The 17,690-nt window shown below is 39.4% G+C and overlaps 1 protein-coding gene across 4 annotated transcripts in view; it reads left to right on the plus strand.

The window, feature by feature from the left end:
- The window catches only part of LOC142349016 (uncharacterized), a 107,157-nt gene that overhangs the window by 4,681 nt on the left and 84,786 nt on the right, over positions 1-17,690 (plus strand). For all 4 annotated transcript variants that reach the window (XM_075400418.1, XM_075400414.1, XM_075400415.1 and 1 more), the window contains one exon: positions 971-2,432. In XM_075400418.1, coding sequence (XP_075256533.1) covers positions 1,380-2,432 — 1,053 coding nt within the window. In that variant the 5' untranslated portion in view covers positions 971-1,379. The remainder of the gene's footprint in view (positions 1-970; positions 2,433-17,690) is intronic.

A 17,690-nucleotide genomic window follows, 5' to 3' on the forward strand; every position in this document is an offset into this window, starting at 1 on the left:
CGACAAAATTTTAGACCGACGACTAGCCGTTTGCAAAAATTGACTCAACTTTTTTACAACTTTTTTCATTACGTCATTTTTGGTGAATTATCCCTTTTTTAAGCATTCTGTTTTAATGGTCTGTTTCAAGGCAATAATGGATAGCTGCAATACTAATTAAAAAACTATCTCCAGTCAGCTGATTTGAGCAAGCGAATTGAAAATTAAACAATTCTCCTGAAATTTTTTTTGTTTTTTATAGGGGGTCTTCTTTTATTACATTTGGTTAGTCTCCGATCATCGATGGGTTGGTTATGCATGATGAGTAATCCTGAATCCTAATTATTGATACCAAATCACTATCAATCTAATCTAGAAGTTTTTTTGCAGTTAATTGATCGGTATGAATAATCGATTAGTTATGAGAGCGTTTTCAAATCAGAAATCTCAAATTTCGGAAAATTAGTCTCAAAAACGAGGGAAAAATATACAACTCTACAAAAACTGGAGCTTTTTTTCTGTTTTATTATTGTGCAGTTACTTCCAATTGATCCGCATTAATAATTAATAATTAACTTACAAGAGCATGCGGTGCGTTAAGTTCAGGTTAATAAAGTTTAAACGTATACCTAACATCATAAAACCAGGAACAAACTGCTCTTTTCAACAATCGTATACCCTTTTGCAGGGGGGGGGGCAGTTTTTGAATAGAGTTTGAACGAGCAATTTATTGACCAATCAGAACTTATCAGAACAGTAGGCTTATATGGTGTCTCGGGTATTATGTAATATAACATTGAGTATTGCTTAGAAGGGGAGGCAATTCTCTGATAGGTTCTAAAGGGGAGGGGGGGGGGGGGGGGGTGATTGCTGATAAGATCCATAAAAATCATTCGGTCAAATGATACGTCTGAGTCGCGTTGTTTCCGAATTCCACAACAGTCCCACTATATAAGCATGTTGAGCATGTGTCTTTGTTGTTTTTGTTTAGATAGCAAACAGAAGAGAGGGAGGGATGCAGCAATAAATAAACAAGTCTTATTGTTATTTGGATCTCTCTCTTACTCCTTTTACCAACACAATTTGATAGTCTATTATGACCTCATCAAATTTTAAAGCTACATTTTTTATTTATTCATTACTGTCTTCTTTGTGTAAACAAATTATGAACAAACATCGTATCAACTGTGAACAAAATATTCCATTGACATTTGAATTTTTACTGCATTCAAAGTGAACTTTAAATCCCTTTTTTGCACTGATAAATTACAATAAATCAGAACCACAGTAATGGTTTGTTTTTAAAAAGAAAATTTGATTTGATAAAAAAACATTACTAATTTAAACTATCCAGAAAATGTTTTGTGTAACATGACGGTTATTCTTGGTTATAATTTGTAATGAACACGCTTAACTTTGGTTATAACTCCTCTTCGTCTTCGCATTATGACCGGTTCCCCTTAAGACCCGTTGCTCCCGCCCCTCACCTAAACCCGGCATCGGCCTACACCCCTACACGACCCTGCAGCAGCCCCGAAGATGAAATTGCCCCCGTTAACTACCCCCCTACAAACGCAGCTGCAATTCTTCATTTCCGAACGACTTCTCTGGGTCGGGAATCGTCGACTTCCGACGAACGTGTAAGCACCCCGGGTTACGAGAACTGTTCGGGTAACTATGTCGGGTTTATTCACCAGAAAGGCGGATCGATCGAGCTAAAATCCGTCCCGATATCTGTAAACAACAACAACAACAATAACAACAACTCTAGCAATTCCAACAGCATCAACTATTATCATAATCACAACACCAAAAGCAAAATTTCTCTTGAAGAGCAGCAAAATTTTATCGAAAGCAGCAGCGAGCATTCCGGTTACTACAGTTCCAAGAAGTTGCTAAACGGCGGGGTTAACGGTAGTTATAACACAGTCAACGGCGCCCCTGGAACGGACCGAAACTCTAAATATTTGGCGGCTGAAAAAACCAGAAGTTTCGATCACGTGACTTTATCATCAGCCGACGAGTATTTCATGACATTGGATCAAAACCGAATCCAAACTATGTCCAGTTATAACTCAAATAACCCTCCAAATAGATGCCGTGTTTTCAGTTTGCTAATTCTGTGTTTACTATCTGTGCTTACAATATGTGTTAGCATTATCCTAATTAGCTTTACAAATATATTCACGTGCAATACTCGCTTTCTGTGTTTGTCCGAAAGCGGAACATCCGAAAATGAATTTTCTGAAAAATCGGCTAAAGACCGGCTTCTGCCGAACAATACGCAGGATAAGTGGAATGATTACAAATTACCGGCGGATGTGATTCCGATACATTATAACTTGTTGCTCAATATAGACGATGGTCGCAGGAAGAAGTTCTTTGGTAACGTGTCTATAAAGTTTTCAGTCAAAGAGTACACCAAACACATTATTCTCCACGCGTCGCCAAAGGTTAGTCCTTTTGAAAAAAAAATGAAACACGCAAGTGTCATTTCTAAAATGCCAGATTTATGCAATTCTTTTATGAATTCAAACGGCCAGGTTCGTGATTTAAACATGGTTAGGTAACTCGAAAAAAAATCCAATAAAGCTTATAAATCTTACAAAATTGATACTACCTTATACGACGTCGTACTAAGTTTTGTAAGTTTTCTATGGCGACGTATGAGTCTTGGTAAGGTTTCACATTTTCATCAATGTGGGTAATCTATATCCTGCTAAAGACACCTGAAATGTTCTGGCTTGCATATCGACCCGCTGCGCACTTCTGGAACAATGCCAGATTTTTTTGGTGAATTCTTTAGAGTCACATAACCTACAGTGGAATTTGATTCATGAATTTGTGAGTTTTTATCTGGTAACTCGTCGGAGATAATAACTTCATTAACAGTACTAGCCGAACCTTTTACTAACATGAAAGTTCATGATTATTCACCATATTAGTTACGTTAATTAGAATTACAGATTCCATTTCGCAACTCGAATTTCCATTCTACTTAACTTCAAGGCTCTATCAAATTGAATTGATGTATAATTACTTCTACCCCTCTCATTTTTACACCCCCGGGTACACGTGCTAATTTTGTACATAGTAACGTGCTATATAAAAACACATATCTTGTAAGTGAGGGGGAGGGGGGGGGGGGGGGTATAAAAAACGCGGTGAGGGGGGATATAGAATAGATTCAAATATTTTAGCTGCTTTTTCAACATGTCAGTCAGGTTTAGAATTATTTAGGATCATTTTGAAATAAAAGTTTGGTTTAAAATCTATGTAATATTAATAATAATCTTTACTGTGTATAAAGTTGGGATACATCAAATCAGAAATCATTATCGATTCATGCTCGAATGTGCAACCCAGCCCTAGTCACTTTCATATCTTTTTCAATTTTCGAAAACATTTCACAAAATTGTAACCTAATCATCAATGTTTTCATTAAACCAATCTAAATTATTTAAACAGTTTAATACTGGAAAACGACCAAAATATTATGTTGCTTTGACTTCAACAAAACCTGGTTTGAAATGATATCGTTATTTTGAGCGTATTAAAAATAACGACAGTAAACAAATGGAGGTCAAATTGCCGCACGTGAACAGAACACTTAATCTCCAATTTGCACAACAATCTAGTTCCTATCTCCATTTTCTCGCTACACTTGAAAAAAAAGTGCCGAAAAAATTTCATGCCGCAAAGATAACCTTTTTTTCTCCACTCCTTGTTTTTGCGTGATCAAATTTACCACTCATAAAGCGTGAAAGCACTCCAAAAAGGAGGGCGGACCAAACTATTAAACATGAAAAGACAAGTCCTTACTTAGAACTACGAAAATCTTCATTGAGAAAACCAAGAAACTAGACCTAGATTTTCATAAGAATAGATTTTGAGATCTATTAATGAACCTGTTAAAAATTCAGTCCAGAATCTCAAAGGAACACTAAAAACAGAAACCAGTACACAAAAACATGTGAACAAAATTCATTTTTTTGCTCAACTAAAAGAACTATGAATATTAACCCGATACTACTCATAGTAGTTAGTCATTGAAATCATCACTTCAATTTAATTTCTATTTTTATATGACAAGTAATCCAAATGGAAAAGAGATCTCGAATAAAACTTAGCCAGAAGGCATTGGAAATGGCTGAAAGTTAGAAATGACTTTGCTGGAGAAAATGGCTTTATGTTAAATTCACTTAGTCTAGAGGTTTTTGCAGGCATGAAAATTAAAAATTTTTGCCTTAGAAATCAATGCATTAATATCTGATTGTTCACTATTGAACCGGGCACTGAGAAATATTAGATAACATTGGCGACAAATTAAAAGTTAAAGAGTTAAATACACTTTCAGCCTGAAAATACTGCGCAGAAATCATAAATTTTTCATTTTTCCTTTTCCAGTGACAAATGTAAATTTAATAGAAACCATTTTTGGAGTAATTTTTTTTTAGAAAATTGAAGTTAATTAAAGAAATTTTCTGAAAATACAATAAACCAAATAGTCTTGTGAGATATAAACTCACAACCTCCGGCTCAAAAAAAAAATTGTCTTCTTATTATCTTCGTATCTCGTTTTCGTACCGTACCGTCCGCTTCTTTTTCGTTCCTTAACTTCGCTATTCACAATTTCCGTTCATTTTTCATCAACGTCGCTCTCCCAAAATTTTGTTTTTCGTTTTCGTTTCCAATCATTCCGTTTTTTCTTTCATTCAGAGTTGTTTTTCTCCGCCTAATTTTTTCCTTCGATGTAGTATGTCATATGTGATGAAGTATGTTGTTGTTTTTCTTGTAGTATGTTGAGTATGCTAGCTAGTATGCTGGTTTGTTGTTTAGGTCTTACAGCTTTTTAGGGTGTGACTTAAGTTTATTCTCGAGTTACGGCTGGATTGTGCTTTGACTTTTCAACTTTACTAATTTACTAGCCCTCCTGTTGTAGTATATTGATTTTGCTGCTCTATGTTTTGTGTACATGTATGATTGCTAGTATGTTTGGTCTTGTTGCCTTCTAGGGTGTGACTTAAGTTTATTCTCGAGTTACGGCTGGATTGTTTCTTGAATTTTCCAACTGTCTCAGTCTACAAATACACTATTGTTGTTTATTCAAATTTGATGTAGTTTGTTTAATACCGTTAGTATGCTGATTGTTTGTTTTGGTTTGGGCTTTGATAGGATGTGAATTAAGTTTATTCTGGAGTTACGGCTAGTAAATTTCTTGACCTTTACATCCTTTTAGTGTACTACTGCATTGCCGTAAATTAGTTTGTCGTTAAATTTGTCGTTATAGACCCATTATGAACTATGTTAGATTGTCTTGCAGTAGCTTCTCTCTTTCTTCCTAGGGTGTGACTTAAGTTTGTTCTGGAGTTACGGCTAGGTTGTTTGGTTGAGTTTTTGCTGCCGTCTGCTAACATAGTTTCTCCCGCCCGTTCTTTCCCACCGTCCCGTTTCGTTGTTGCGCGTTTTTGCTTGCTTTCCCGCACGTCCCGTTTCCGCTCCGTCGCGCACTGCTCGCTCGACTTCTCTTCTGTTCCGTTGCCGTTGCGTCGCGCGTTCCTCGCTCGACTTCCCGTCCTTAACGTCTCTGTTTCGTCGCGCGTTGCTCGCTCGACTTCCCGTGTGTCTTTAGTCTCCCTCCGCGTTGAGCGCCTAGCGTTCAGCGCCCCAATTCTGTTTTTGTCGGGCACTGTGTGCTCGACGACCTTTTTTGCTCTTTGGGCGGTTTGTTTTACAGACTGTCTACAGTGTGCTGTGTTTGGTGCCTTTTTGCGTTGGGATTGTTTTTTGTGGGTTTGATTTGTTTGGAGTGTGCTTATAAAAGATAACCGTTTGCAGTGGTAGTTTTGCTGGTATTTGGAAATAATAACATCGTGATGTCTAACAGTCTTGATCAAAAAGTCAAAAAGTTGTACGCTGCCAGGTCAAAGCGTGAAGCTGAATTGCATGCTATACATGAAGATATTCTTCATTGTATAAATAGTCAAAGTAGGCGAGTGAAAGTTGAACGCCTAGTAACAAAGTGCAACGAAGCATTTATGACTGTTGTAGACAAAAATGAGGACCTGATTGCATTTGCTGGAAAAACGGAGGATCCAAGTGCACTTGTTCCTTCATTAGAGTCTTACTTGGAGGCAATGACAACTAAGAATGACAAGATACTCACTTCAGCGCGAAACTACATCAACTCTGCTGATGATAAAGTGAGTGAGCTCCAGGAACCAAGGGCTCCCATTCTTTCTAGACTTCCCTCAATTTTGACCTCGTCAAAAACATCTAGTCAGCGTAAACATGACTACGTAATTGCTAAAATGAAGCGCGAAGATATTGAAAAACAGAATGAGGCAGCCATTCGTCTTGCTAAACAGAAAAAGCAAATGGAATTAGATGAACTGGAGGAAAACAACAGGAAACGGTTGGCAGAGGCAACTCTGCAAGAATTTGAATTGCTGGACGCCGTTTCTAAAGGTAGCCAATCTGAAACAACTGCAAGTGCTAGAAGCTCAATGAGAAGTGAAAAGGTTGTCCAGGATTGGATCAACACCTCACTTGCTTTAAGTTTTAACAATGAGAGAACTAGTGAACCAGATGTTATGATTGACCCTCAAGAATGTCCTAGCCACAACAACGGCAAAACAGTAGAAGATCAGAACACTGAAGTTTCAAGGCATTCTATTCCAAAAAATTGTCGAGGCAATTACATATTAAGCAATGAGACCTTGCAGCAACTCGACCCCTATTATAGTCCACCTGAAATTTTTTTGGCTGCTGCTAACACACAGGCGTTGTACCAGGCGCACCTAAGGGCGCAAATGGATCAAACGGGCCAACAAGGCATGGCGCTTCCAAGCATAACCAACCAAGTAACCGCGTATAGTCACCCGCCTTCTGTACACGCCCCAGGGGCTTCTTCACCACCCATTCAACAGCCCATTCCACCACAGCCGTTCGCACCGCAAGTAAATCAAAATAATGCCTCCAAGTTAATTCCCAACGCACAACTTCAATTCTCAAGGGGACCTGAAACATCAAGTCTTCCTAAGAAGGATTCGGCCCCGCGTATATTCTCCCGACAACAAATTAATTTTGTCCCCCGAGCACCAAACGCCACTCTTCCTCCTTTTCCGTACCAGGCGCACCCAAGCACCCAAGCGCACCACCAAGTTCAAACACTCAACAGCACAACTCCGAACCCGCTCATCCTAACGACCTTCCCATTCTGAACCCAGTCTTCGCACCTAACATCAATGCTCCCATCCCACACGCCCCTTTGAGTAATCAGCCTCTCGTCAACGGAACTTTTCAAAATAATAATAACCGAGTACACAAAGTTGTACTTTCTGTTGTTCCGCCTGTCCCAAATATGCCCACTATTCCTCTTGGCCAAAACCTTGTGCCAAATATGAGTCATTGGCGGTTTCCACAGCACAGACCGTCAATAGTCAACCAAGACACAACCACCGTGAATAGTCTGCCTCCAAATATACACAACCATATCGCACCCTCAAGCACTAATACTCCACAACGAGTATATTCGAATTCACCCCTTTTGATTGATATGCAACCACCATCAGGTGCACAGCAGGAAAACCCAATCGCGACTACTAGTAATGTTGTACCTGGTCTAGCCACTCCTGTTTTTCAGCCAGCATACCCTTATGTTGGGCCCACACCGTTGAGTTGGAGTGGTCCGCAGGTGTCTGCACCTGCCCCTCGGATACCGGACAATGCGCCATTGATTAGGATGTTGGCTGACGCAATAAACAGCAAGAAAAATGACCCCTTGCCAGAATGGAAACTTGCTCAGTATAATGGCGATCCATTACAATGGCACGAGTGGTATGGTCAATTCAAAAGCGCGATTGACTCGCAAACGCTCACTGATGACGTTAAATTGACATACCTTAAGACACTCGTCACTGGTAAAGCAAAGATTGCAATCGCCGAGTTTGCTTACTGTGGTTTAATGTACAAGGATGCACTAAGGACTTTGGAACGTAAATTTGGCCAGCCACAGGCAGTCGTAAGTGCACACTTGGATAAACTAAGCAGTTTTCCACCTCTTAAAATGCACAATAGTGATAACATTATAAACTATTCTGCTGCAATATCCAGTCTCGTTGGGGTTTTCAAATCGTTATCATATGATGCTGACTTGAAGAGCGCTTCCCTACTTAACCAAGCGGTACAGAAGTTACCACCAAACATGAAAGGGTCATGGTCACTCTTTACGGTTAAGAAGCACTGGGTCAAGCCTACCCTCCTTGATTTTAACGATTGGCTTAAAGGAAAGTCTGAGGCCCATGATCTTATGAAACAAAGCGCAACCAAGGCCAAACCTGAAGAGAACATCACTTCAGTAACCAAGACCAAAACAGCCTCAAAAGTGTTTGCATCAATTTCACAACAAAGGGAAACAAAGCAGCAAATGCCATCTTCTTCTACAAACACTTACTCTCGGTGCATTGTTTGCAAAGGTAACCACCGGCTATGGGAGTGTCGAGTTTTCAAGGAAAAGACTCCAACCCAGAGAGCTAAGTTGGTTGCAGATAACAAACTTTGCTTTTCGTGCTTAAGGGACAAACACACGTTCCGCCAGTGCCCTCAACCAAGAAAGTGCCGAACAGAGGGTTGCAATAGTTCGCATAACACACTATTGCATGGAGCAGATAGGGTTTTCCCAACAAAACAGTCAACAAATCCCAATACCATCCAGTCTTCTGTCAACATAGGTCAAAGTAAAGCAACTAATACTCAACAACCGTCTAATAAGACCACAACAATGTCATCTGTTACTGATGTTAAGGGGCTCCTTCAGGTAACGGAATTGCAGTTGGTCAATTCGTCCGGTTTAGATACCAAAGCTTTAGTATTGTGTGATACCGCCTGCAGTAACTCTTGGGTGGCCGGTAGTCTCGCAGATAGACTCGGTTTGCACGGTAAAGCACTAAAGCTAACTGTCAAGGGTATTAATACCGAAGAAGTAGTTGATACTAGGGTTGTTGAAGTTACTGTGAAACCAAGAGAACATCAACATTTCGAACCATTCACCGTCAACCCTTTCGTTAAAGAGAGTCTGAACGTCGGCTCTGATATAATTAATGTACAGGCCCTGCAGGAGACTTACCCACACTTAGCAGTTCTTGATCCCGTGACATATTCCTATAAAGACATTGAGATGATACTCGGACAAGATGTCTATCACGCCATCCGCCCGTTAGAATACTTCTCTGCCGATGAGAAGCGTTCACCCGTTGCCGTACGCTTACCCATAGGTTGGGTCTTAAGCGGTCCGTTACCATCAAGTTCTTGTTTAACCTCAACGTGTTTTAAAGTGAATATCGAACATGACAATGAGTTAGCAAGTCAAGTAAAGTCATGGTACGACATTGAATCTTTCGGGGCAAACAAGCAGGTCGACTCCAGATCTGCAGCAGACGCAAGGGCTCACGAGATCCTTGAGAGTACCACCATACACAATGGCCTAAGATACGATGTCGGAATGCTGTGGGCAGCAGACAACATCCAGCTCCCAAATAATTACTTCTCCTCCCTTGTGCAACTGAAATCGCTCGAAAAACGTTTGACCAAGGATGAAGACCTCAGAGAGAAGTATACTAGTACCATCAAAGAAGACCTAAATAAGGGGTATGTAATTGAGGTTCCGGACGCTCACAAGGTTGAGAGCCGGTCCGATAAAGAGTGGTACCTACACCACCATCCGGTTTTAAACCCGAACAAACCGGGTAAGGTGCGTAGGGTGCTCAATGGAGCAGCAAAATTTCATGGCGCCTCACTGAATAAATCTCTGCTCACTGGCCCTGATCTGCTCCAAAACCTTATTTACGTACTTCTTTGCTTCCGACAGCATCCATATGCCGTCTCTGCCGACATCGAGGGAATGTTTCTACAGGTTGGCGTATTACCATCAGATCAACCATCACTTCGCTTTCTGCGGCGGGAGGACCCCACAACTAACGTTGTAGTGTATCAATATACGCGCCACATATTCGGGGCTAAAGACTCGCCCACATGCGCCAACTATGCATTACAAGGCACTGCGAGAGACAATGACAAGTTTTACCCCGGAGCTGCAAAAGCCGTCCTTGAAAACTTCTACATGGACGATTACCTTGACTCAGTGGAGTCTCCCGAGAAAGCCATCAATAGATCGAAGGAATTGGTACACCTTCTCCATCTCGATGGGTTCAAGCTTACAAAGTTCGTAAGCAATGTACCAAATCTGGCTGACCGAATTGATGGTTCCCCTCAAACTACTGAGCCCAAGGTTATGGTTTCATGTCAGGAGGATTCATCGCATGCGCTAGGGTTAAAGTGGGATCACACTAATGACACTTTAGTTGTGAGTCGGGGTACAAGCTGCGCTATCACCAAGTCCCTCACGCAACGCTTGGTCCTAAGTCTTGTCTCGAAAGTCTTTGACCCCATTGGTCTTGTCGCACCGTTTACCGTCGGTGCGCGACTGCTCTTAAAAGAAATCTGGCGTGTCACAGGACAACAATGGGATGACGAGCTCCCACAGGATATCGTTCAAAGATTTTTGGTTTGGAGTGCGGACTTACCAAAGCTTGAAAACATCAAAATTCCTCGAAGTTACTTTAGCGGACCCTTTGATAATATAGAGTTGCATATGTTCGGTGACAGTTCTCAGGATATTTTTAGTGCCGTTGCATTTCTTCGAGCCCGAGTAACAACTCCTACGGGCAAGATAAAAACAGAGCTTGCGTTTGTTTTGGGGGAAAGCGCGCGTGGCGCCAATGAAGGTAATGACTGTCCCCAAACTGGAATTGCAAGCAGCTCTACTTGCCGCTCGGCTGAAGAACGAAATTATTCAGGCACTTACTGTAACTGTCAACCAAGTATTCATGTCGACTGACAGCACGACCGTTCTTCAGTGGATAAACTCTAATGAAAAGCAACCAACCTTTGTTGCAAACCGCGTTTGTGAAATTTTGGAGTATACCAGCGTTGACCAATGGAACCACGTCGCAACTAGGGATAATCCAGCTGACGCTGGCACGCGTGGAATGTCCGCTGATGTTTTGCAACTAAGCAGTTGGGTCAATGGTCCACATTTCTTAACTAACTCAAGGTTCCCTTTCGTGCCGAACAAAGACGTCATTAATAACATCAAACTTGGCGTCAACCAAGCAGTCATCATAGAAGACACTGTTTCTCTCGCTACATCTGTTAAAAAACAGATAACCCCCGTTCCGTCGTTATTCCCATTTGATAAGTTTAGTTCTTATCAAAAGTACTTGCGCATTGCCGCATACGTTCTCCGGCTTTTGCCGAAACATGCCGGCTACCGTAACCCCGATGGTAGCATTACCGACCCTACTGAGCTTGACGAAGCCGAGCGTCATCTACAGTACTTGGTGCAAGGAGAGTCTTTTGAAGCCGAAAGAAAAGATCCTCTTGACAATAAATTCGTTTAACGGAGTAGCCGAATTGCTCCACATTCACCGTTTATTAGTCCAAATGGGCTAATCCGTTACTCGGGTCGCATCAAGCGGTTAATTGAAGTTGGGTTTAACGTGAAGTATCCAATCATTTTAGATGCACGTCACCCGTTTGTAAAACTGTTTCTTGAACACACGCACGTAAAGCTTTATCATCAAGGCGTTGAATACCTAAGATCAATTGTGCAGGAACAATATACAGTACTGAAACTAAGATCATCCTTGCGTTCCATCAAAGCACACTGCCTGAGATACCGAGAACTCCAAGCTGTAACTATGCAACCAATCATGTCTGACTTACCTAAGGAGAGACTTGCTTACCAGTCTCCTCCCTTCACGAACACTGGCGTTGACTACTTTGGGCCATTCTATGTTACTGTCCGCCGTACTACTGAGAAAAGGTGGGGCTTCCTCTTCACCTGTCTCACTACTCGCGCTGTCCATGTCGAGATAGTTACATCCATGGACACCAGTTCTTGTGTTATGGGAGTTGAGCGGTTTGTGTCACGTAGGGGTACACCTGCCATGATTTGGTCGGACAATGGCACTAACTTTATTGGAGCGGAGAAAGAACTCCGAGAAAGTATTGAAAAGTGGAACGTTGTCAACATTGCAGCTGAGCTCGCTCACAAAGGTATAAAATGGAGATTCAATCCACCCAGCGCACCACATCAAGGTGGTATCTGGGAGAGGTTGGTACGCAGTTTCAAGCGCGTGTTGTATACTATTCTTGGCACGCGTCGCCTCACGGATGAGGTACTGCATACTACCTTTTGTCTCGTGGAGAATGCTCTCAATTCGCGTCCTTTAACACCCGTAAGCGCTGATCCGTGCGATTTGAACGCTTTAACGCCCAACCACTTTCTTTTAGGAGAATACTCTACCGGTATTCCGTCTGTTGTCGGCAATAATGAGTTTGACCATCGTAAACGTTACGCCCGTGCCATTTAAATGCACACAAATTCTCTTCTAATATACGTAGAAAGCTCCGAAAAAGTTCGTTTAACATTATTTTCGCTGAGCCTACTAATATACTGAATCGATTGCGCTCTTTTTATGCTTAATATTTTTATGTTTCAAAAACGTATTGGTGACCGATCTTAGCCGAAAATCAACTCAGACAAATACCTGCTAAAAAGATCAAGCTAGATTTGCCTGTAAGTAAACGATGCTTTTCGCCGCGATAATGCTACGAAACAGATGCCGTAAAGCTTCGATATAATGTTTATGCCTTGATGTAAAGCGAGTATAGTTGGACAAAATAGATTGTACGTTTTGAATACAGTTGCCTCAGCGTTATGATATAGAGTGCTTATATGAATTAACATTCCGGTAGTCTGATTATTGAATTTTTATACAGCTACATTTTTGGTACCGCGACCCGGGATTTAATAGAAACCATTTTTGGAGTAATTTTTTTTAGAAAATTGAAGTTAATTAAAGAAATTTTCTGAAAATACAATAAACCAAATAGTCTAAAATTTAAATGCTTTTATTATCAAACTTTTGTAACCGAAACAACTTAAAGCTGAAACCAAACAAAACTAATTTTCACATAAGTAAACTAAAGACTGAATGCAACCAATGAAAACTTTAAGCAGTTTAGCGAACTCAATGAACAACAAAAACAATTGACACGCCTTTTTCTTTTGCTATATGCCAAAGCGCTCCTAATTTTGTCTAATTTTTTCAAACTTTTTGAAAACGTTGAAAAGATTGCAAAACACTTTACTTATTATTAATTAATTTATTGGAGAAAAGTAATTATTAAGTCAAAGTTGTTGGCTTCAATTGATTGAATTCAAAGTTCAACTTTTAGATATCTATTCCGTTTGCCTCTTTTTCTGAGGAGTTTCAATTGTTTGGTTTTAGTGTCTTTCAAGTTCAGCTTTTGTTCAACTTTGGAAAAGCTTTTGTCAGGATTGACTCATTTTTTCTTATTATAATTCCTAATGATTTTTGAAACATATTGGTACTGTTAATTTTATCCGATGACTACCACATTAACAAGGATTGAAACCTTGACAAAAGCTGCGAAATTGGGGAAGCAACGAAATTGTTTCGAAATGTAGAACACACAGCAAGTAATTAGAAATTAGGAAGGAGTTTCAATTTTTTCAGAACTTAGATTGTCATGCAGTGCCCTGTGTTGCGCCTAAATGACACAAACTCAAGTAGAGATTTTGTCAAGCAGAGTCTCGTAACACTAAAACAATGAATCGGCTAGTCAAAAATCGGGTAAACTGGGAAACCAGTTAAAATTCCCGCCAAATCGAGTCTAATTACCGAATCCCTATAAAATGTGCAATAACGGTAAAGCATATAACAAAAAGTGAATATTTGAGAAAAATCTACGTAATATTTTTATAAGCTAAAACCAACTTTGCGTTTTCAAATTCAAACATTGACGTCATTTTGATAAGGCATTTCATAATGACATCTCATTTGCTCATTTGTAGCCTTCATATGTAAAACTACGAATTAATGTGCAAATTAGATAACTATTTTTCGGTTTTATGTTTCTGTTGTTAGTTTTAATTAACATTGTGAGTTAAGTCTTTATATAATTGTCAAAAAACGCAATTTTGGTCAAAAAAATTATAATGAAGTAAATACCCGTACCTTGCTTGCAGCAAAAATCATCGCTGAGTCATTGAAAATTGCAGTCTGTTTTTTTGGCTTACCATTACTATGTTCATGTCACTTTTGGGAAATTACAGAAAAAATTTCGTAGTAAATACTACGAGCATGAAAAAGTTTTACTGTTGACTCTATTTGCAGGGGTAAATTACGGCTTAGTTTTATCTGCCAATGAATAATTCCCGCCTAAATGATATCTGCGCATGAATAATTGCCGGCTATGCTTTGTCTGTGTATAAGTAATTACCGCCTAATTTTGGATTGCACACAAGTAGTTACCGCCAAAACTCTCTCTGCGCATTTTGTTATTTCATGCTTAATTTCTGCCTAAATATTGCCGCTTTTGATCTGGTCGTGCAACTCAACCGTAATAGCAACCTGTTCCATATCGATACAAAATTCAATCAAATCAAAGTCACTTAGAGTCAACAACACAAATATCAATAACAAGTTTCAATCAAATCTGAAATACACAACATATGAAGACCATTGAGTCTACTATTCAAACACTGGAATAAGGTTAACATAAATACACTGATTAACACTGGGATTGACACCCCACGGGCTTAATACATTGGTGCATTCACGTCATTCAGGTAGAAACGGCGGAGGCTGGCGGAGGTCGGTGGATGTCGGAAGTCGGCGGAGGTCGGTGGAAGTCGGCGGAGGTCGGAAGTCGGCGGAGGTCGGTGGAAGTCAGGCGGAGGTCGGAAGTCGGCGGAGGTCGGTGGAAGTCGGCGGAGGTTGGCGGATGTCGGAAGTCGGCGGAGGTCGTTGGAAGTCGGCGGAGGTCGGCGGAAGTCGGCGGAGGTCGGCGGAGGTCGGCGGAAGTCGGCGGAGGTCGGTGGATGTCGGAGGTCGGCGGATGTCGGTGGAAGTCGGTGGAGGTCGGAGGTCGGCGGAAGTCGGTGGAGGCCGATGTGTGAGTTAATTGTGGTGTAGTTCGTGGAAGTTCAGCTAGAATGCAGCTCCGGGTATCGACACGTTGAAAATTTCATGCATGATATCAGTCTTTCGAAATTTTCAAAACTTGCTATGTACAGTCTGTTAGTTCTTTGTATGTACAGTCTGATCTGAAACATTCTGTGCAGTGTTAACCAATAATGTAAATGATGCTGCGAAAAAAAAGGACAGACTGGGATGTTGCCTAATCGAGTCTGCGCAGACTGGCAAAAGTATTTAGACTGCTATTTGTCTGGTACAGTAATGGTTACAATTGAAAATCAATGGTACAGCAATGAAACTCACTGTGACCAAGGTACGGGTACCTTCCCTAACCGCCAATAATTGGAAAACCACTCGATCAACCAAACCTCATAAAAATTCCACATTTGGAAATAAGGAAAACAATGTGAAATCGGATCAATTTCGTTCTAAAGAAAATAAAAAACAAACAGTATTAATTCGTTGACCATGTGACGACAAAACATGCAACCTCAATCGAGTTTAGCAAACGCAAATTTGGCCTTACAAAGCTCATCATAAAAAAATACAAAAATGCTTATTATAGTCAAATAATTTATGATATAGAATGCCAATGACAGTAATGCGGTTTCTTAAACAGAACGTTTCAGCCTCATTTGAGGATTTTCATGACAGTATCATATGTTTTCGATTTGTAAAACCTCTTGAAAGACTTGCTAAATATTTATTTAAGAATCTATATGACAATGTCGGAATTGTTGTTTTTGCATGCTTTAGAATTGTCAAATGGAACACGACTAACCCGAGGCAGATTTTACATCAGTTGTCTTTAGCCACACTTTTTGTTCCGACCCCACTTGTGGGGGGAGTAACTATATACTCAAATGGGTTTTTTTTGTTCCGTGAATTTTGGCCGACCGATATATTCATCGTAGAGAAATGTGCGCGGTATCATTAAAAAGCTCGTCCAGTGTAGAATTCGAAATTAAAAAGATTTTTTTGAATTTCGTTTTTTTCGAGGAGTTATCGAGGTTTAAAATTCAAAACTAGATTTCACGCCAAAAAGTAAATCAATTTTAGGTTTTTAATAGACGAAAGGTGATAATAAAGACTAGTTCTAGTCTTAGAGGGAAGTTTAATATATATAAAAAATTCGAATTAGGTTTGGGAGCTCTTTTTTTAGAAAATTTTGCAATTTTTTTGTTTTTTCAAGTCACCTAGAGACTACTAGACACTTTTAATATCGAAGTTCCGTTAATGACAAACTTCTTTTACGATCAAATGAAGATCAATGAACAAAAAATTTGTTTCGAATGGATCGCTCATGTTTTTCTTTGGTCTCGTATCTCAAATTTCGTAATTTCAAATGAAATTTTGATTTATTTTTTGAGGTTTTACTAAAGTTTTATAATCCTATGGCATAAACTTGTTGACTAAAGGTGCAATAGATTTGCTAATGAGCATTAAGTGAACCTTTCTAGTGCTGTGAGTGGACAGCTAATGGCTGTTAAGACTTTGAAAATAAATTTTCGAAAGTTTTTTAAAATTAGTAAATCATAAACTTATTTTTGTGAACTGTATGTTCGTCTCAGTAAAAATAGGATTGAACTCCTTCATTCCTTCATACCACTGCAACATAAGTTAATCTCATTGGCGGCTTTATCAAATAACTATTGGTTATAAGTCTTCAATGCCAAAAGATTTCAAATTTTTAAAATTTTTTTTGGACATTTCGTTTTATTGGTTCATTTTGAAATCTTATCACGTCATCTTAATATTGATGGCTACATCTTCCTTTAGTGAGGACGTCCAGAGGATCATAGATAAAATTTTCTGAGAAAAAAATATGGTTTAAATGGCTTCAACACTTTCTTCTCCCATTTTTCTAAAGAAATTTTGGTTTTTGCCTGTATTTGTTGTTCTTTTTTCATAGTCATAAGACATATTGTGATGTCTTATTGATTACCTAGGATTCATAAACATCCTTGTATTAACATCGTGGCATAGTTGAGCGTATTCATTGAACTCCTATGAAAACTTTTGAGTTTAATGGCTGTTAAGACTTTAAAAATCTTTTTTTTTAACATAAGTCAATCTTAAGCTTATTTTCGTGGATTGTAAGTCAGTCCCGGTAATGACAGAACCAGTTTCCTTTGTACATCAACAACAATTTATCTAGTTAGCGGTTTTGTCTTATAACTATTGGTTTTTTTTAATTCGGTGCACGAGTTTTCATAATTTTTATAATTTTTGGACATTTTTTTTAGTAATTTTGGTTCCTTTTGAAATCGTATGACATTATCCTAATATTGATAGCTCCCATTGGCTTAGTGAAGACGTTCAATGGATCGTTGAAAAAGTTTTCAGAGAAAAAAGCTTATGGTTTAAATAGCTTCAACACTTTCTTCTCTCAATTTTCTACCGAACTTTTGGATTTTGCCTGTTTTTGTTGTTGTTTTCATAGTCGATGACTTGTTGTAATGTCTTATTGATAAATTTTGAATGACAAACATCCTAGCCGTCACATCATCTAGGCATAATTTAGCGTATTAAATGCCTTCCGTTGAAAGCTGTAGAATTATTTGACTTTGATACTATGGGTTTTCTCAAAAATTTCGTGGTTTTGATGTATTTTTCTTTGCCATACGACTTATTGTGATGAGT

Source organism: Convolutriloba macropyga, chromosome 11 (genome assembly GCF_964194025.1).
Source record: "Convolutriloba macropyga chromosome 11, txConMacr16.3, whole genome shotgun sequence".
Lineage (NCBI taxonomy): Eukaryota > Metazoa > Xenacoelomorpha > Acoela > Convolutidae > Convolutriloba > Convolutriloba macropyga.